Genomic DNA, 21748 nt, shown 5'->3' on the forward strand with positions numbered 1-21748 from the left:
TCACTGATACTGCATCTGCAAACTCCTTCCCTTCAGTAACAGAGCAAAGGTCAAAGCTGGCTTTAAGGCACTAGCACCGTCTGTCATCACTCAGCTTATGAGTTCACCTTGGTGGTGTGCCACGGTCTTCTATCAGAACCGAGACTCAGAAAGACACGCTTCAGTCACCAATCTCCAGTTACTGTCATCAGCTATTTTTAAAAATAAACTCTCTTGATTTCATGACCCTCTGGTCAGGTGATGTTGTGACTTCCAGGAAGCCCTTGCATGCGTGGATAAGTTAAGGACCTACAGACCGTGGAGAAAACATACTGCTCTGTACATAGCTCTGATAGCTATGTGCCTGGGCAAGCTGAATCTCTGAGATCGTTGTATGTTAGAGCTGGATGGAGCGCGTACGAGTGCGCGCGCGTGCGCACACACACACACACACACACACACACACACACACACACACTCGTCACTCAGTCGTACATTTTCTGCCTTATGCTAGATTTCTAAGGCTTTACTTTTATAACAGAAGCAGGTCCATTATTTCAAATTGTCAAATACCCACCATTTCTAAAAGGCTTTAGTTTTAAAGAAAAATTTAGCAGGCTGGAGAGAGAGATGGCTCCGTGGTTTACAGCACTGACTGCTCTTCCAGAGGTCCTGAGTTCAAATCCCAGCAACCACATGGTGGCTCACAACCATCTGGAATGAGATCTGATGCCCTCTTCTGGTGTGTCTGAAGACAGCTAAGTGTACTTATATATAATAAATAAATACATACATACATACATACATACATACATACATAAATCTTTTTTTCTTAAGACATGAAAAGCATTTTAGGTGATAATTTGAGTATTGACCCAGATAGCAGAACTGTCTACTTTCTGAATTTCTCACGTATGTATCAGTGTTTCTTTAATGCAGTTAACCAACTCATAAGCCAATTTCTAGAGCTCAGTATGAAGTCCAAGATGAACTCTTCCTCCTTCCTGGGCATCGTAGGTGTTGGGATTACTAGCCTTTGTCATCCTGCCCAGTTTTTGTTTTTGTTTTTGTTTTTCCTTTCTCTTTTTCTTTTTTCTTTTTTTTTTTAAGAAGAAACAAATCTAACTCTTGTCTGGTTGAAGTTACTACCGCCCTTGTAGCGACCTCAGGGAAGGGTCTCTGTTGTGGGAGCATTTAGGCATGGCTCTGCTCTCATACCCCGCCCCGCCTCGCAAGGTGGAGGCAGAGGGCGGTTGATAGACGTCTGCACCCTGCTCCCATTGGCTCTGGGCACACGCGCCACACACGCTGGTTGGCTGTCCGGCCGTTGCCCAGGCGACGCGTGCTACTGTGTTTCCGCGTCTCTCTGAGAGTTTCGAGTCGGTCGTGGAGCCAGTTCTCTTGCTACGAACTTCAGCTACAGGGGCTGTAAATCCCAGATCTGGAGAACCGGGAGCTCACAGTGACCTCAGTGCCTGCCAGACCCTGCGGCCCGTGATGACTTATAGTACACTTAATATAGTCCTGCTGTCTACGCTGCGTGCACGTGCCCTTGCTGTTTACCCCGCTTAACGTGCCGGGTGCTGTCTACCTGCTTGCCAGATCCCCTGTGGTATACTCACTGAATGCGCTCTGGCTGTATATTCTGGCGCATGTGCTCCTCCTGGGTGTTCAGCGTGGACACCGTGCTGCCGTGTGAGCGCAGTGGCCGTGCCAGCTCCTGGGCGTAAGGCGTCTGCAGGTGTGTCAGCTGGAGGCGGGTGGAACCACGAGCGCGCTGACTTTGCCCCTGCAGCCTCTGCTCCCATCGGGCCAGTCGGTCGGCGGCTCCCAGAGAACCAGGGCTTAGCAGCACCTTTCTCTTCCGGACGCGGACTTGCTCACCGCACCAGACCATGAGGAACACCAGCAAGGAGGTGCAGAGCACCTCTTATCGCTACGCTCCCTGCGGTGAGTGAGGACGGATGAGAGGGGTGGGGTGGTAAAAGTTGGAAGGGTAGGTGCCTCTGCTTTTGCTGTTTCCATTGCTGGGGTTGAAGCCAGGACCTTTGCATGCAAGGCTACATAAGGTGGGAGGCCATTGAAATTCGGTTTGCAGCAAGTTGACTCTACTAACTCCCATGTCTTGGCACTGACTGTAGCCTGAAAAAGCCTTATTTTTGACAGCATCCGTCAGGAATATCACCGACATCCTAACTTTTGCTCCTAATTTAGGCCCCAACCAAGACAAACATTTCCCGCTTGCAGTATCTAGATCCGGGAAAGCTGACTCCAGAGAAGGTTCATAGGTTGCGCGGCGCACATCAGTTTTGGAACCGAGTAGGGAAGGAAGACATTTCCTGACGCTGTCATCACTCACTTTTATTTTTCCTCTGTGTCCAGAGAAGGGCTGGGGACAGAGGGAGAAAAAGGAGCCTGGAGCTCAGCTGGGAGGCACCAGTTGGAGCCATGTCACCTGCACAGAAGGAAAGAGGGTAACCTTTCCTCATAGTCCATGCACGCGAGCCCCATGCCACTGTTGGTGACAGCCAGCTGAGAATCGGGATGGGTTGATGCAGTTCAGGAGGCCTGTCCAGTTCTTATCCCAGGCTCTGTAACTATCCTGAAACTCTTCTGTGTCCGGAGGAAGTAGTCCCATCCCTGTGAAGCATGCCGATAGACAGCCATGTTCAGCAAAGCCTATGTACACTAGTGTATTTAACTTCTTAACACCCACCCCCCAGCAAAAATCATCACCCCATTTAGAGACTGGGAAAACGAGGCATGCTGAGTTCGAAATAAGTAGCCCTTGGAATGAGTATGCCTGCCAAGAGTGTCCTTTTCTCTACGTCGTACAGCCTAAAAACAGAAGCCTGTGCTCATGTGTGTGTGTGTGTGTGTGTGTGTGTGTGTGTGTGTGTGTGTGTGTGTGTTATGCCTTCTGTTTCCCTATTCAGAAAATGAGAGCATCAAATAGGGAAACTGGAGAGAGAAAAGCAGCCAGTCTGCGGTTCATCCAGTATCACGCAGGTACAAACCATCTGCCGTGATAAGAGCTAAAGGGATACCTCTGCGTCCCCTTAACTGCCTATGTGTGTGTGCTACATGCCAGTGGTTTGTGCTTACTGAGCAGGGCCCTCCACTTCTGAGTCGTCCCTGCGTGCACATTAACAAATGCCTCAGTGTGTTCAGTGCCTGTCCAAAGCTTGTAGTAATGAGGTGGCAGAAGATACACCGTTCTCTGTGGATTAATTAGTAATCAACGCCCAGAGGGGGGAAAAAAATAAAGCAAGAACCAAAGGCTTTTCTGTAAAAGAAGAAACATGAAGCTGAGACTGCCCTGAAAACAGCTACCGGATTCTGATTCTCGTGGCTCCGAAATCCTTTGTGCAAGTTTTCAAAACTGGATCATGTTGATTCTAATGTCGAATAATATCCTTCAGACATAGAAGCTTGCGGGTGAAATATCCTGCACTTTTAGTCAGCAATCCTAACTCTAGTTCTAAGGAGAAATGGGCATCTGAGCATTTGGCTTCAGAGTGACTTGATTCTATGTTTATGACGGTTTATTTGTTGTTTGGCTCCTTCTGCCCAGGCTCTGTGAGCAGAGTCAGCTACCCACCTACCTGGAAAAGCAGAGAGGGCTCTTTTACACATCGACTTGCCCGATTGTGAGGTCCGTTAGGTACAGAATCTGCAGGACAGGTTGGAGAGCAGGGGGAGAATGCAGATTGCAGATCAAGTTCAAAGTCCGTCTGGAGTCAGGATTCCTCCCTCCCTTTCTTTTAAGGCTCAGAGGAGTGGTTCTCACTCTGTTGCAAAGAATCATCTGCTTTACTCTAAGACCTCCGATTTAAGTGATAATTAAAAATACTCTCACAAAAACAACTTGAATAATAATATGCATCCTGTGAGACTATACTTGGACACTGTGGCTGAGTCAAGCAAGAAGGCACTAAAGTTTGCCACCACCCTACCACAAAAGACTAGGTACCGTGGCTCTGAATGTCACCAGTCAGGCAAGGGCTATGAAACACAGCCAGCATCCATGCCACAGAAATTGCAACTTTCGTATTAATTTTGTTTTAATTTACTTCTTCTGAGACTTTGCTTCCAAAGTTTTCCATGGATGTCTTTGTATTTTGGCATGTGGCTGATTTCTAATGTAGACTTACCTAAAGTGCCTACAGTATGTATGCCCAGGTTCTCCTGCCTCTGTGTATGCATGCGTGTATGCATGTCGTGTGTGTGTGTGTGTGTGTGTGTGTGTGTGTGTGTGTGTGTGGTGTGTGGTGTGTTTGCGTGTGAGACTCTGCTAATCCCTCTGCCCCTTGACGGAAGTTCCTGCTCTGTCTTCAGTGAGTTTATGGATGGTTCCAAGTCAGTCTGAAGAGTCTTCCCGCTCTATGCCATCAGCTCCAAGTCTAGAGAACGTCTTGATTTTTCCTGGCCATGCCCAGCTCCTCCCTCTTTCTGCTGAGGGCTTATGTCACTGTGGGGAGGAAGGAGAGCAGGAGAGCCAGCTGTCCACACTCCTGTCCTTGCTTCCTGGGATCTGTCCCCTAGTCCTTTATTCAAGATAGAAGTCACAGTCTACATTCACCACCACCCCGCCCCCCCAAGTCTTTCCCAAGGAGAATCTTTAGACTCTCAGGCTCTCGTGAAACGATTGCTCTGGCCTGGTGAATACTCCTTTCAGGATACATCTAGGCCTCTGTTGCTTCCCACTGCCCACTGTAGCCTCCAGCACAGTGCTCGTGTGCAGCTGGGACACAGGGTTGTCTGGCAGCTGGAGGGTGTGGGAGACAGGTGTTGTCTTCCAGCACAGCTGTTAGGCAAGCGAGGGCCACACCCTGGCCTACTTCCTTCTGCTCTTGTAAAAGTGACAAACAAGTTTGGTTAGACTGTGTGTCGAGTTAAAATATTAACATTTTAATATGTGAAGGATATCAAATCCTGGTCAATATCTGGCTTACCATAACGGTTTAAATTATTTGGTATTTATTGAAGTGTGAGTGTCTCCTAACATTACTAGACATACAGCTAAGTGTTTTTTCTGTGCTACGGAGGACAAGATGGAGGGAGGAGAAAAAGGAAGGAGGGCAAGAAGGAAAGAAGACAGACACAGGAGTTTTTGATAGCTCCTAGAAATGCTACAACCATGGAATTGGCTAAGCCCTCGGCTTTGGGAGAAGACCTGAACCGGGAGGACAGGAAAGAGGTGGTATTCTTTCTATTTGCTTCAGTGCCTGATGTACTTCGGGGGCTCTGGAAAGTGTCTTCTAGGTCACTCTGGTGGTGTCCTGATTTGTCACATATGCTCCAGGGCAGGGAATCCCTTTCTTGCTTGTGTGCTCCATGGCGTGTGCTGCCCTGACAGTGTTATAAGCACAGAGATAAGACCGGTGTGCAGGAGAGGGCCTCCTGATCAGGTGTCTTCCTGTACCCCTCTAACGGTGTGCTGGCCTCCTCCCTCCTGTCTAGATTGGTATTACCACCTACCCGTGAAGCGTTCCGAGAAGCCTGTGGGTGCCCCACCAGCATCCCAGATCCCAGGGCTCAGCGACTTGAGAGACTCCCCAAGTGTGAATTTGCCTCGTGCTCGGAGATACTGGATAAAAGAAACGGACTCGGAGTATGTGAAACTGGCCAAGCAAGGTGGCAGACCTGGTGAGCCCAGTCCGCTGAGTGGTCTTGTGAGCAGAAATGGGGGTGCCGTTTCTAGGACTCTCCACATTCAGTAATACTGTGGTATCTATGTGCTTTGGATTTAGAAATGTGGGTTCATTACTAAGGTTAGGTATGTAAATCTTTGATAAAAAAAATCGGCTTTTGTAACAAGGAAGATATACTGAGTTTAATGGAAATGGCTGGTCAGAGAGACAAGGGACCACATCCCAGATGTCTCAGCCAGGCTTTGGAGTACTTAGTACTGAGAAAGACTAAAGTTTTCCTTTCTTCCCTTTGGCTGTCACTGTCCCTACATTGAACGTCATAGGTGAAATAGTGGCCAAGTCTGTACTTGAGCATTCCAAGCCTAGACGACACTACTTGATTGGCTCAGCCAGGGATGTAGAGGGGCAAGACCACGGCAGCCCTTTCTTAGATCACCTCCTTCCTCTTGGTTCTAAGAGACCAGCAAAACCTGATGGAGGGCACCCATGACATGTGACAGTGTCTTCACCATGCAGCCATCCTGGGAGGGCTAGCTTTTGTGAGCAGCAGCTAAGGCACAGAGAATGATGGGAAAAGTGCGCCTGCGACAGGCTGCTCAACAGAGACCAGCAACAATGGTGCTACCAGTGGGGGATGTGGGGAGAGAAGAAAAGAGTGGACGTGTGTGGCAAGCCTGGGCTAGGAGTAGAGAGGAGCTTACACCTTGCTCTCAGCTTACCCCCTAAGTCTGCAAATCTTAACAACAGAAGGACTTTAAAGTTTCAAGAGGAAAGTTAAAGATTTCTCACAGAGAGGATTAAGTCAGTACATTTTCTGCTGCTACATTTCTGCTGATGGGCTATTTTGCGGTCAGAATGACCTGGCAAAACTAGTTCTTACCAGCACTACTCTTAGATACTGGTAGGCAGGAGGAAGAGGAGGGATGAGAGGAAGAAAGGCATCAGGGAGTGAGGAGCCAATTGGGAAGGAGCCCGGGCTGGGTACCTGTCTGTATAGCTCTAAAGGCCCTGATACATCCACCTGGGGCTTCTGATCTGGGAACCTGGGGGGAAGGGGGCAAGTTCTCTAGGAAACAGCAGTGTGTAGGGGAGTGCAGTGGGGCAGACCCACAGTGGTGGACCAAGATGATCAGACTGCTGTAGGGTGGAGAGGAGCCCAGAGGTAGCTGGAGGCTGAGGAACATGGTGCACAGCCCCTGGAGACCTCAGAAGTGGAGACGTGAGCCCTTAAGAGAGCGTCAATGGTAACTGGCACAGATGCCAGCTCCAGACCAGGAGTCATTCGCACCCACAAGAGGAGAGGGCATGAGAGGTCCAGGGTGCACGAGAGATATCCCCGTCCGAGTGCCAAGCAGAACACTTAGCTCTCGGCCCGTGTACAGGCTACCCTAGGGAACATAGCATTAGCTCCCAGTGTGGAGCATTGGTGATGTCACATGCCCTGTGGGCGGAAGGACCAACCACTCATAACTGTGTCCCTTTCTCCTGGAGATTTGTTGAAGCACTTTGCCCCTGGAACCAGACAAGGCTCCCCAGTCGCCTACTCCCTGCCAGACTGGTATATTCACCACAGTAAGCCTCCAACGTCTCTCCAGCGAGAGTGAGTATCTCAGAGTCTCCCATGTTTTTGTCTATCACATGTCTACAGCCGTCTGTCTGTCTCTATCTACATATCTCTCTATATAATATATATGCTTATGTATATAAATAGTGCCAGCAAAATGGTTCAGCAGATAAAGATGCACGCTGACAAGCCTGACAGGTCTGACAAGCTGAGCCTAGCTGCCAAGGCCCCACACTGTAGAAGGCAAGCGCTGACACCTCAGTATTTTGACCTTCGCATGCCCACCGTGACACATGCGTGGCTGAGCACACACAAATAAAAATGTAATAAAAACAATTCAAAAAAATCTCTGAATTGGAAAGTTACACACATCTACTGTTACCAGAAAGCACGTGCTATTTTGTAACAAGTTGACAGGAAACTGGAGTCAAGGAGACGCAGAGCAATGTCCCCTCAGGATGAGGCTCTTTTGGCCACTTATTAGCCAGTAGCCTTAGGCTTTTAGCCTTTGTCCCCTGGGCCACATGTCTGCCTGTCACAGAGCTATCTGCCCCAAAGCTTCCTTCTCATTGTAGAGGAACGGTACTTCAGCATACATTCCTTTCAGTCTCTAAAATGGTCACAAAAGATGGGCAAAGCCATGGCCCCTATCCTGATACAATGTCTAACAGTTGCTACCTGTGGCCACGCAAACTCGCTCCAGATACTTCTTTTGATTTGAGAGGAAGCATCAAAAATAACTTTAGGATTTACTTTTCTGCCTTTTAAAGACTTGCCTTTTGTTCTGCATTATTTTTCTTGAAAGACTGGATCAACACATTCGCCTTCCAGCACGGGGAGGCAGTGTCTTTTGACTGTCCCCAGGCACAATGTGGGCTTTTTCTTGTTTTCCCTTCAGGATTCTGGTATCTTTTGTCTTGGTTGTTTTTTTGTATTTTATTTTATGCTCTGTTGTTTTTTCTTGTAAACAAATTCCACACTGTTTTGGGGCCTCAGGATGTGAGGCCCAGGCCTACCTCAAGCTCATGATCTTTGCCTCTGTCTCCCAAGTGCTGCTGGGATAACAGGTAGCCACCACTTAGGTTGGCTTATTTTTTTTGTTTTTAACGCATAAAATAAAAAGAACACATAATGCTTTTGCATACACAGAGAGTAGATATTAAACCACTACCATGTTTTTACAATGAATAGTTCACAGTCCAGACTTATAGTACACAGCTTTGATCCCAGCACGAGAGAGGCAGAGGCAGGAGAAGCTTTGAGAGGTTAAGGCTGAGTTCAAAGCTAGCCTGAGTTCTGGGCCAGTCGGGGCTACATAGTGAGACCCTGTTTTCGTTTGTTTGTTTTGTTTTGTTTTTTTTTAAAGTTTCTGCTAAGTTCAGAAAAGAAAGGGAATCAGGAAAAGAGAGAGAGAGAGAGAGAGAGAGAGAGAGAGAGAGATCGAGCAGGCAAGAAAGGACAGGAGACCTTGCAGCTGACACTTCCCTATGCATTGTGGGAAGGCCAGTCACATGCTTGTACCCACATTAACACTGGCCATCTTACAGCAGCCAGATGTTATCAACTTCGACCATGGTCAATGGTAAACATTTGGTGGGTACTTATCTCTTTAAAGGTCACAAAGTGGTAAGTGCTAGGCTACAAGAAGTAATTATGCTTTATCTGTTTTATGAGTTCATACGTTAGCATGATCACCCTATGATTTCTTCTGTTGTTCTGGGGATCCCGAGCTTGAAGAGTGTCTAATGTGTTTACTCAGGAGGAGAAGGGACTGGGCTACCTCGGTCTTCAAAGAGACAGAGGAAGCTGAATCGAGAGGCCTGAGAATAGACAGGGGAGGGGGAGGGGGAGGCAGGGGAGAAGAGAGGGAGAAAACGAAAAAGGAGGGAGAGGACAGAGGGAGGGAGCTGAGAAGAATAAAGCGAAGAGGAGAGAGAGTGACACGGTGCCAGGTGCCCGGCTTTAACTTGTCCTGTCCATCCTTGCAGAGTCCCTGCGGTCTCCATTCCAGAATACATGGTGTATGAAGAGTTCAACCCCGACCAGGCCAATGGCAGCTATGAGTCCAGACAAGGCCCCTTTGACTTTGACAGGAAAACAATTTGGCAAAGAGAGGCTGAGGAGCTTGAAAATGTGAAGAGAAAGGTAACCGGGATGGCCAGTGGGCGTCCACCATCCACATCTGCTCTGCTTTTGTGACTCCATGATTGAGGGGGTGCGGCTGCTGCTGTCTCAGGAAGGCCTGCAGCCTTGGCTCCCTGCTCTGTGCTCTGACCTCTGAGCTCTATGCTCCAAGCTCTGGGCTCTGTGCTCTGTGCTCTGTGCTCTGGGCTCTGGGCTCTGTGCTCTGGGCTCTGGGCTCTGGGCTCTGGGCTCTGGGCTCTGGGCTCTGGGCCCTGTTCTAAGTTTGGGACTACTATGAGGCAAGCTGCCATGTTTTCTTTTATTTTCTTCCTGTGTATGTGGCTGTATATGTAAGATTGCTTTTTTTCTTTTTTTTTTTAAATAAATTTATTTTTTAAGATTTTATTTTATTGTATGAGTACACTGTAGCTGCCTTCAGACACACCAGAAGAGGGCATCAGATCTCATTACAGATGGTTGTGAGCCACCATGTGGTTGCTGGGATTTGAACTCAGGACCTCAGGAAGAGCAGTCGGTGCTCTTAACCACTGAGCCATCTCTCCAGCCCCCAAGATTGCTTTTTATTATCAGGTGTCCAACCAGTTAATGGCCATCTTGGGGAAAAATACCTAACACTTCATATTTAGCATGTAGAGCAGAGATGCGTTCATATGTGCTCAATATCCCGCTTCTGGATATTTTTACCTTATTTAAGTCCAGATTACCCACAGTGCTCCTTGATGATAATGAAGGAAGGAAAGAGGAAATACTTTCTTCTGCACAGAGGTGCGCAGTGGTACTTAGTCTGTGAAGTCTTAACTGACCTGAAAGGGGAAGGAAGCCTCATCAGAAGACTTGACCTATCTGAGCAACTGGGAATCCCAGAAAGCAGCCAGGATGGCCAGAGGGTTGGGATCTGTCTGCCTGTATTTGCAGGGCCCATGAAAACATAGTCAAGTCCACCACACCTCCGGAGGCTCTACATTGCTGCTAGTACCCAGGCCGGAAATGAATTTTAGCCAGACATGAGGATTTATGACTGAGGAGATGGCAGTGAGGGTTTTTTTTTTTTAATTAACTTGAGAATTTCTTATATACATTTCGAGTGTTATTCCCTTTCCCGGTTTCCGGGCAAACATCCCCCTAATCCCTCCCCCTCTCCTTCTTTATGGGTGTTCCCCTCCCCATCCTCCCCCCATTGCCGCCCTCCCCCCAACAATCTAGTTCACTGGGGGTTCAGTCTTAGCAGGACCCAGGGCTTCCCCTTCCACTGGTGCTCTTACTAGGATATTCATTGCTACCTATGAGGTCAGAGTCCAGGGTCAGTCCATGTATAGTCTTTAGGTAGTGGCTTAGTCCCTGGAAGCTCTGGTTGCTTGACATTGTTGTACTTTTGGGGTCTCGAGCCCCTTCAAGCTCTTCCAGTTCTTTCTCTGATTCCTTCAACGGGGATCCCGTTCTCAGTTCAGTGGTTTGCTGCTGGCATTCGCCTCTGTATTTGCTGTATTCTGGCTGTGTCTCTCAGGAGTGATCTACACCCAGCTCCTGTCGGCCTGCACTTCTTTGCTTAATTCATCTTGTCTAATTGGGTGGCTGTATATGTATGGGCCACATGTGAGGCAGGCTCTGAATGGGTGTTCCTTCTGTGTCTGTTTTAATCTTTGCCTCTCTCTTCCCTGCCAAGGGTATTCTTGTTCCCCCTTTTAAAGAAGGAGTGAAGCATTCACATTTTGATCATTCGTCTTGAGTTTCATTTGTTCTAGGCATCTAGGGTAATTCAAGCATTTGGGCTAATAGCCACTTATAAATGAATGCATACCATGTGTGTTTTTCTGTGATTGGGTTACCTCACTCAGGATGATATTTTCCAGTTCCAACCATTTGCCTACGAATTTCATAAAGTAATTGTTTTTGATAGCTGAGTAGTATTCCATTGTGTAGATGTACCACATTTTCTGTATCCATTCCTCTATTGAAGGGCATCTGGGTTCTTTCCAGCTTTTGGCTATTATAAATAAGGCTGAGATGAACATAGTGGAGCACGTGTTTTTTTTATATGTTGGGGCATCTTTTGGGTATATGCCCAAGAGAGGTATAGCTGGATCCTCAGGCAGTTCAATGTCCAATTTTCTGAGGAACCTCCAGACTGATTTCCAGAATGGTTGTATCAGTCTGCAATCCCACCAACAATGGAGGAGTGTTCCTCTTTCTCCGCATCCTTGCCAGCATCTGCTGTCACCTGAGTTTTTGATCTTAGCCATTCTCACTGGTGTGAGGTGAAATCTCAGGGTTGTTTTGATTTGCATTTCCCTTATGACTAAAGATGTTGAACATTTCTTTAGGTGTTTCTCAGTCATTCGGCATTCCTCAGCTGTGAATTCTTTGTGAGAGTGGGCACCATTGTCATTTGAACAGTGAGGAGACCAGAGTGTCTTGAGCACACTGGGCCTAGTTTCTCAGAGTCTTGGGGGAAAAGAGGACGGCTTTAGCTCATCTGTGGACTTCATAACTGAATACCACTTGGCTGCAGTGTTTGCTCTTCATGCTGCCCCAGTGTCTGACTGTGGCTCAGGCTTTGGGTCGCTACCATGAGCACTCCTAAAGGACCCTGCTAAGGACCAGGCCCGTTTCCTGATAATACGTGGCCGATTGTGTGCAGCTGAACGTTGAGCATTAAATGGAAGGCTTGGCTGTTAACCAGGGTTTCTAGTAGGGAGGAAACAGTAGGGAGGGCCCTGATTGCCCTAGGGATAGAGTACCCCTCATCACCACTGGCTGCAAAGCTCCCCTGAGTGTCTATTCTGCCAAAATTGAGGAGTTTCTCTCTTCTCAAGTCTTGCAAAACCACTGGGCACAGTCAGAATAAGGACTTTAATGAGAAAATCATTTCAACACTTGGCTATTGTCTTTGCCATTGCTGTGCCAATTTGTCCTGTCTGTCCTGCTGCCACATGTTCCCTGCCTCTCAGAGACCTGCCTTCTCTGCCCTAGGAGAGGCTGGGATACCTATTGAATATTCTGTTCCTGTGCTGGCTGTCACTCAGCCCGATATAGACGCTGACCCGTCCTTAGGACAGATGTGTCAGCGTTCTGTAGGGTGATGTCATCTTTCACATGAGGCCATTTATACAGAACACGGTTCACTTGTTATACAGTACTGAGCTACACGTTTTGACAAATGCATACTTCATGTAAACACCAGAGACACTAAGGTGCAGATAAGTTCTGTCACCTCTAAGCTGTCTCAGCCCCTTTGTCACCAGCACCTCGTAACTCCCATCTCTAGCCGTCACTGATCCCTTTTACGTCTTGCAGCTACCTGTTTGGCCTTTTTTGTCAGCTTGATACAAACCAGGGGTGTGTGAAAGAAGGGACATCGATTAAGAAGATGCCTCCATCAGATTGGCCTGTAGGCAAAGTTATGGGACATTCTCTTGAGTAATGACAGATGTGGGAGAGCCCAGACCACCGTGGGTGGTGACACCCCTGGAAGGGCGGTCCTGGGCTGTATAAGAATGCTGGCTCAGCAAGCCATGGGGAGAAAGCAGAAGGCAGTCTTCCTCCATGGCCTCTGCTTTAGTTCCTGCCCCATTGTCCCTCAGGATTGGAGTGTGACCTGAGAATTATGAAATGAAGTTGCTTTTGGTCATGGTGTTGATCACAGCAACAAAACCTGAACCAGGACAAGTCTTTAGAGCTTTTTCCTTTCTAGGGTATCAAGTCAGTGATATGGAGTGAGTGACCATAGACCCTTCCCTTCAGCCCGCTTCCGCCATATGGTACCTTGTGTCAGAGCCCCGTCCCTTTGTCTCCTTGAGTAAGGTTTTGTAGAGCAAATACTGTTTGTTTATGCATTCCTTCCTTGGTGGGTATTTTGTTTGTTTGTTTCCAGTTCTTGGTGATTGTTACAAAACTCCTGTTATGTTTCCTGTAATTTAAAAATGCACCCCTGCTCATTGCCTGGTACCTGCAATGGCCGTCTCACCCAGCTCCCATGGCCAGCTTCGCCAAGCCTCTGCCCAGTCAATGCCCTTTCTCCGGCCCACCTGAGTCACTGCAGATGGAAAACACCAGACAGCCTTTATATTTTAAAACTAGCCAGAAAACTCAGTGGCTGGGCAAAGACTATCCTGCCCCATCCTCCTTAGCCTCCACAGCAGCTTGACAGAGGCTACAAACTATCAGTCCCCAAGAGTTACATGTCTGCTACTTCCTGTCCACTCCACAGCCTGGTCCAAATCCCTCTCCCTCTCCCTCTTCTCCTCTTCCTTCTGGGACCCAGAAATCCCACCTTATCCTTTGCCCACTGGTTAGTTTCCGCTGTCTTTATTGACCAGTTAAAATGGGGAGAAGGTTCACATGGAATCCCCTGAGTATGTGATCCACTCCTCATAGGGCAGCCCCTCTTGAGGAAACAGAGTTAACATCAAAATCCAAACAGCACCAGGGCAATCCACGGCACCAGTAAGCCTCACCGTACAGGCATTTTCATTGTTTATGGGGTGCTTGACCCCTTCCTCCAGCAAGATCCCTCAGGATATCTGGTCTCCCCAACATTCACTGACTGTCCCCCTCCTGAGCAGGTGACATCTTTATTTAAACACAGCAACACTGTCCCTTTCCTAAGCCATTTGGTGGAATTAGCGATCATTTGATTTGACTTTATCGTAACAGCACGCAACGGTACTGAAAGTCCAAAAATGGTGTATTTGCTGCTCTCGGAAACCTTCCTTTTACTCTAACTCATAGATCCGCATTTCTTCGCACAGGTGAAACTGCCAGCTATCAATTCCAAGAACTCAAGCAAAGCGGGGACCCCGGTCAGCAACAAAGACTCCGATAAGAGCAGGCTGTCGTTGCCTCCTATGTAAGTGTCCGACTTACGAGAATGAATGCTGTTTGTCTGAGGTTTGGGTTGATTTTCTGTCCTTTACCCAGCTGACAGCTGTGAACTGGTGGCACCCACTGACCTGCCCCAGTCCTATCCAGAGCCAGCTTTGCCAATGGCAGCACCTACCTGCCTTGCCCACAGAGCCCTGCCCAGCCTGGCCCGAGAACCTGGTTGCACTTCTGTTTCTTCCTTAACATCAATTTTGCCCCTTTGATCACATGTCTGCTGTCCTGTATCCTGTTTTGCCGCGTAGGTTGCGGTTTGTGGCTACCTGTTCCTGCTCACGTACTCAGTCCCAAAACTTACTGTCATAGAGCCTGAGCACCTGGGTCTCCATTTAGTGGATCTGCATTCAACTGGGGTTTCCCTAGGCAGGCTGATGCCTGTTGGTCTTTCAGCTGAAGAAAGAAATTCTGGAGGCTACTGCATTGCCTTGTTTGCCAAAGTCTAGTTTGGGAGAATGTCATTAATTGCTGGCCGAGTCTTCAAACAGCTTCCCATCCGGCTGGGGAAAACAATCACATTAACGACATTGTGACAGATGGGGAGGGAGCCATCGGGAAAATCCTCACTGAGATGATTCATAAGTCCGAAACCTGTGGCTTGGGAGGGGATGAGGGTGTGCTTGGCACCCGCCCGACTGGAGGCTCTCACTGCTGCCCTGCCACTTTCTGGTGTCAACCATGGTGTGATCTGTGAGCTGAAGCAGGTGACAGATGACAGGAGACAGGAGACTCTTACAGTGGAGAATGAGGAAGAAGTCATTGAAACAGGAGCCTCTGTCCTAAGTCATGCACTGTTAGTATGGGCAAGGTGGTGTTTTCCATGTGTAAAAACAGTGTTCTTGGGCTAGTAAGTAAAAAAAAAAGTTTGGCTAAGCATGGTATCACTTGTGCATCAGTGATGTGCAGAGACCATTTTTATGGTTTTTTTTGGTTCTTTTTTTCGGAGCTGGGGACCGAACCCAGGGCCTTGCGCTTCCTAGGCAAGCGCTCTACCACTGAGCTAAATCCCCAACCCCCATTTTTATGTTTTAAATGGGGAAAGAGACTGACAGGAGATTTGCAGAGAGACCGAGAGAGGGGGAAGGGGAAGTGGGGGGGGGCAGCGTTCAGCACCAGTGTTCTCTCATAAGTTCCTGACTGCTGCTTCTGTTTTTCCTTTTAAAATCTATCTTCGAGCTCAGGTTTCACATTTACACGTCTCTCTTTAAGGCCGGGTCCAAAAACTGGTTCACCCACAAACTTTTCCAAACTTATCAGCAATGGCTACAAGGACGAGTGGTTACAGCAGCAGAAGGCTGATTCTGACAGGAGGACTCCAAAGACATCCGAGGCATCCGTGTCCACCCAGTCCACAGAGGACTCTAAAAGTAAAAGTAGCCAGGATACAGAGACGCCTCAAAATTCAGAGACCCCTGAAGGCTCTGAGAAAACTCCAGGTGAGTGTTTTGTTTCTCCCTGTCTGTATGTGTTGGTCACGTTTTGTTTTATTTTGAGACAGGGTCTTATGTCACTTAAAGTGGCCCGGAACTGCCTGTGTTTCCAAAGCTGTCTCAAACTTGTGACAATCCTCCTGTTTCACACTTTAAGGGCTGGCTTCGAGGCCAGCTCCTTTGCCCATTTTTTAAAACCAGCTATTTCCTTTCTTGCATAGTTTCTTGAGGCCCTCAGATGTTTTGGATACTAACCCCTCACCAGAACAGCTGTTTCAAAATATCTTTTCTCCTGTTCTGTGGTTTATACTTCTATTTTGTTGATTTCTTCTTTTGCTGAGTATAAGCTTGCTAGCTTGATTCTATCTCATCTGACTATTTTGCTTGTGCCGTGTTTTGGTGACACATACACACACATCCAGAGCTGGAGGGATGTGATTTTTCAACCTTCTTAATGCTGTGGCCCCTTAATATAGTTCCTCCTGCCATGGTGATCACCAATGATAAAATTATTTCATTGCTACTCCATAAGTGTAACTTTGCTACGATTATGAATTGTAATGTAAATATCTGATATGTAGGGAGACGACACACAGGCTGAGAACTGCTGACTTACTACTAGAACTGCTTACTGCTAGGACCAAAGAGCCAAGTTCAGTTCCAGCACCCACACCAGACAGCCAACAGGTGGCTAGCTGTAACTCCAGTTCGAAGGAATTCCACAGGCTTTCCCAGGCGCCTGCACTCCTGAGCTGCACATAAACTCGGGAACCAGGCACGCACAGATACACATACATGAAATTAATAATAATAAATAAAACATATCTTTTTTAAGAATTGAAGAAAATCAAAGCAACCCTGGGAGATTCCCCTGTAGTTCTTCCAGTAGCTTTGTAATGACAGGTCTTTTGTTAAGCCTTCAATCCATACCTGGGTATGCTGTGTGGGATGAAAATGCTTTTTATATTTTGTTTATAGGTGTTTGTTTTCCAGTAGCATTTAGTGAAGAATCTGTTTCTTCCTCCTATATATTCTCTAGCCTTTATTGAAAAGCAAATATAGGTTTATGTAGGGGCTGTAACCTGTCTTGTTCTGTGAGCGTGATTTTATGTCGTGTAATAAGCAGATATGTTGTAAGCATAGATGGCTGTGTCTCTCTACCATGTCAGAATTAATCGGATACCATGGTTGTGGTAACATTCACGTGCACAAGTAACAATTGGGTTTGTTGGCAGTGAGTTGCCACATACTCCTCAGTCCTTTGCTAGCTGCCTGCAGCAAACCCAAGTTCTTTCATTCCAGTCTTCACTTTCCAATCACACAACGCACATCACACAGCAATTGTGTCTGCAGATATGCACATACGCGGGCCATGGAGTGGCTACAGAGACTATAAGAGGCCACAGCAGAGTTCACAGAGCTCCTAAGAGGCAACAGGGAACTAGCCAAGAGCTGACAGAGATGCAAAGGGATCTCCACAGGAATCAGGTCTCGAACCGCACTACAGGTCTGCTGGAAACCATGCTGCAGAGTCAGGCCTTGGGGAGCCATGGGGTCAGAGCTCAGTCCGGCCTCAAGGACTAGTGAAGCTGCCAAAGTGACATGCAGGCCTGTGACATACAGAGGTAAAGGTCAGGACCGGTCCAGGTGGACACGTGGTAGGTGAATGGACAGCAGGTCTAGAGGAGTGGCTGGCTGGGTGAATGACGATTCAGGTAGGTCACTTCTTCGATGAGGGAAGAGACTGCTGAAGCCCCAGCAATAGTCAGATTTCTACCTGTCGATCCTTTGATGCACACACTGAGTGGTCAGGTGACAGGCTGGAGCCAGCAGTAGCCGTCACGATGTTAGACGCCTCCTTTCGGAGGTCTAAGTGAGAATGTCGTACGTACCTTCTCCTCAGCCTGATGTGTTCAGTAAATCCTCGGGCTTGGCTTTCTCGATAGGATTTTAATATGCCTGAATGTTTATAAGGTCTCAATCTAAACAGATGACTTTATCGGGCAACTCCCCCTTGATTGTTAGCAGCAACTCATTTCTGGTCCTGTGCCTCTGTGGGTGGCGCCAGACAGATGCAGGTGTTTCTGTGTGACGGGATGCAGAGTCACTCTGCCCCTGTGTACTCCCTCCAAAAGTAATCAGATGCTGATTTAAAGCTGAGTCCTTCAGGGCAAGGCACACCATGGAAAGCCACTGTTTTCTACAGTGTGGAGTCACTTAGAGCAGGCCCAGCCTGACACAACAGGCCTGTTCCGGGCTCCTTTGATCTCTCCGGCTTTGTGATGTGCTTTGGAGTAAGATCATGCCAGTGCCTCCAGGTTTACTCTGTGCCTCGGGATTGCTTTGGTAATTTAGTACTTCATAATCCTATATGAGTTATAGATTGCTTTTCTATTCCTGTGGAGAATGTTATTGGAATTTTAATAGGAGTCTATAGCATGGCATCAGTAAATATCTCGTGGTAGCATGATACCATACTGCCTAGGGTATGATACCTCGTGTGTTGAAAGCTGGTTTACTCGTCAAAACCACAAAGATGTGATGTTAAACTTTTGAAATGTTTGCACCATATCCATTGAGGCAATCATTTGGTTTCTGTCATCGGTTCTGTTAAAGTTAAGGATAACATTATCGAGTGTGTGTGTGTGTGCGCGCGCGTGTGTGTGTGTGTGTGTGTGTGTGTGTGTGTGTGTGTTTTAAATTGCCTATGCACACCAAGGATAAATCCAACTTAATAATGATACATAATCCCTTTAATTGATGGTTACTTTTTGTTTGTTAGCGTTTTGATAAAGATTTCTCCATCTGTGTTTACCAAGGATAATGGCCTGTAATTTTCTTTTCTTGTAACATCCTTGTCTGGTTTTGGCAGGAAAGTGGTGTTGGGTTTATACAATCAAAATGAAAGTGTGTGTCTCTCTAACTTTTGGAGAAGCTTGAAAGCCACTGGTATTATTTACCCCTTGAATGTTTGATAGATTCCAGCAATGACTCTGTCAGATTCCAGGTCTTTCTATCACAGCCTTTTTAGCATAGAGGGCTTCAGTCGTCTTACTTGGTTTAGGTCTGAGCACACTTTGTTCAGGATTCGGTCTCAGTAGGACTTCTGTCTAGGCGACCCACTTTGTCACCTTGGCTCTCTCCCACTATCCTTCCTGTCCTCGGTGTCGTGCCTTCGCTTCCCAATTTGCATGTTCTACTTACTCTCCACTTTACCTGCAGATTTATCATCTTATTACCTTTTTTTAAAAAATCTCCATTTTCTTCATCTTTTTCCTCATATCACTTGTCTTTATTTATTCCTGTCTGAAATTATGTCTTTTCTTTTTCCTCCTTTGGTTTTACGGCATTCTCTTTTTAGGACCCAACTTAAACGAGTGCACGTAGTGTGCGCACAGGTCCACCTGCAGAAGCCATTTTGGGATTCTGCATTTTACCCTCAAGTCAATAGAAGTTGCCTCACCATCAGCATAAATCTACCTGCACACATATAAAATCTAATCGAGGGGCAGCAAGTGCTTGACACTGTTGGAAGCTAATGAGCTTTCTGGAAATAGGTCGTTGCAAGTGTTATCTAACCCAGGTGTTATGGTGTAGTCCACATTTCCACTGGCAGCAGGTCCTGCTTAGTTATTGAAAAACAGTTCACCATTGAAATCAGTGGAACCCTCCATAAATAGCAAAGCCTGTGTGCGTGCATGCGTGGTGAAAGGGACTGGGGACCTACCTGCTTGTCTGGTTTGCTGTTGGGAGGCAGAGTCACCACTGAAATCCTGGCTCCTTTTCACTACTGATCGGCAATTGCTCCTCCGTCTGGCACAGCGTACATTTTATAAACAACAACAATTAAAGCAGACAGTGCCTTCTTTCTCCCTAACTGAAAACCCTCCCCACAGAGTTGCTGTAACTTTGTGGAAACAAATTTATACAATGCTTTGATTAGAGTTTGTTTTCCTCCACCAGACACAAGGTTGGTTGCTATTTTAGCACGCTCTCTTGCAGACATTCTTGATATCCTGGCACAAATAAAGCTGGCTGTTAGGCACAGGTCTGAGGTCCAATTATAGACTATAACATGGGTGCCCAGTTAACGAGGGGGCACGAGACTTGGGAGCAGACAGACAGATGCCACACAGACAGCTCTCTCCAGCCACACTGCTTATTTCTGTCCCGTGTGTTGGCAGTAGAAGGTCCACATCATAGGTAGGTAGGACTCGGGGATGTGAAAGTGCGATACTCCAGGACCAAAGCAGCAGTTCTGTGTTTCCCACCATGCTGCAAGGTAGCATGACGTATACTCAATTTTTATAGACTTTTGGGTTAATCCTTAAAAATAGGAGCAGAAATGGGTGTGTTATATGCATTTCAATTAGGAAATTAAAATTTTAATTTTATTAAAAAATACAGCTTTATCTTACTGACTTTTGCATTGCAGATGCAGAAGCTCCCCCATCAGAAGCAACGCCAGAGGAGCTCAAATAACCCTGGATGTGCTATCCAGACAACCCTTTTAGTTACTATCTATAGCGTGACAACAGGCAGCTATGTTTACAGGCTCCCGTTCTATTTTATTAACCTAGAATCTTACGGAACAACTTGCCTTGAGTATAGTTGAGATGACCCTAGCAAACACAGGGTAAGTGTGGGCTTTTGTTTCTTACATTCCTCTGGGGTGGACTTGCTGGCCTGGTGACCTCTGGGACCAAAGTCTCCCTGGAGCTGATCTCCAACATCCTGTCCATGGAGTGTTGGTGTGAGACTCTGGAAGGGAGGAAATTGACAAGGTGCAGTTCTTTTCTACACTTGGTCCCGTAAACTTTATAGAAACAATTTCCCATTGCACAGAAGCGACTAATCCCAGTGTCCCATAATATAATTTGCTGTAACAATATTGTATTATGCCTCGAAGTTTTAAGCATTTCATATAAAACATTATAACATTAGTTTGAATGTCTTTGCTAATAGTATGAGCACAAATTGAAACCTAGAAATACTGAAAGTTTATTACTTTATATCCTTTAGGTAAAATATATATATATATATATATTATATGCATATATTTGTAATCTCAATTAGGCGATTTTAATAGACTACACAACAATATTTTAATAATCAGACTGCTCTTGTTTTATACATTTCATTGTTGTTTCTATGTTAGCAATTAACATTAAGACATATTTTATATTTCATTCATTAATAAAAGAACAATCTCATCAGGAAAAGTTTCTAGAAAGCCAAATAGGGTCAGTAGTCTAGTGTTATCCCTGGAATTAACTTATCATGCACTCGCTTAGTTAAAGTCAATTTTTCATACTGGTTCTTTAACTGAAATACTTAATCGAGCACTTACATCTCTATTGCTTTAACAGAAGGATACTACTGCGGGAAAATATATATATATATAATATGTAATGATATGAATGACTATATGTATTCAATAAAAATAATATACCATGTAGCCGCCTCTCTTTTTCATTTCCCTCTTCTTCCTCTTGCCTAGTTTGCTACCTCATTTCTAAACATTCTCAATTTACCTGCAAGATTGTTAAGGAACGGACATCAATAGTCTAGAAGTCTATTTTTTAAAGGTTATTAACATAACAGAAAACTTCTCATATAAAGGGAAGACACACTTTGAAGTAAAAACCGGCGAACAAATCAGCCTAGGTCACTTAGAGTAGCCAGGGTCAGTCCCATAGGTGACTGTCGGGTTGGTAAAATACAGCTCTCACAGTTTGGGTGTAAAATGCTCCCCGACACCAAGTGTGTGCCCCAGCTACAGGTGCTGTTCTTAGGGACCTTCAGTGGGTCAGGCAGAGCTGGAGGGACTGGGTCACTGAGGGTGGGTGGGCCTTAATATCTTTAGGTGCTGTTTTCTATTCAATCTACTTCCTGTTCTGTTGAGAGGTAAATGGCTTCCACACGCTCTGGCCACAATGGAGCTGCTACCTTGCTTTTCCTGTTGAGAGGGATAAATACCCCTTCCATTGTGAATCAAAAACAAAACACAAAATTCCTTCTCGGGCCTGGGATCATGGCTCAGTTGGTAAAGTACTTGCCACATAAACACTGGTTGACCTGAATTCAACCCTTAGGATACA

At 46.5% G+C, this 21748-nt stretch overlaps 2 protein-coding genes across 7 annotated transcripts in view; one reads left to right on the forward strand and one right to left on the reverse strand.

Moving 5' to 3' along the window:
- The window catches only part of Sun3 (Sad1 and UNC84 domain containing 3), a 38912-nt gene extending 36981 nt beyond the window's left edge, over window positions 1-1931 (reverse strand). The window contains exon 1 of one of the 4 annotated variants that reach the window (XM_087584104.1): window positions 1602-1931. In XM_087584104.1, the coding sequence (XP_087440230.1) occupies window positions 1602-1876 (275 nt within the window). In that variant the 5' untranslated portion in view covers window positions 1877-1931. The remainder of the gene's footprint in view (window positions 1-1601) is intronic. The other 3 variants (NM_001432835.1, XM_087584107.1, XM_087584106.1) reach the window with 3 other exon arrangements.
- C14h7orf57 (similar to human chromosome 7 open reading frame 57) lies at window positions 1408-21105 on the forward strand. 3 transcript variants are annotated; one of them, NM_001135915.1, is given in 7 exon segments: window positions 1408-1929; window positions 5443-5628; window positions 7125-7233; window positions 9186-9342; window positions 14091-14188; window positions 15427-15653; window positions 20083-20239. In NM_001135915.1, coding segments are annotated over 7 exon segments (879 nt in total). In that variant the 5' UTR covers window positions 1408-1874; the 3' UTR covers window positions 20130-20239.
- The last annotated feature ends 643 nt before the right edge of the window (window positions 21106-21748 follow it).

The sequence above is a fragment of the Rattus norvegicus genome, chromosome 14, assembly GCF_021556685.1.
Source record: "Rattus norvegicus strain SHRSP/BbbUtx chromosome 14, alternate assembly SHRSP_T2T, whole genome shotgun sequence".
Classification (NCBI taxonomy): Eukaryota; Metazoa; Chordata; class Mammalia; order Rodentia; family Muridae; genus Rattus; species Rattus norvegicus.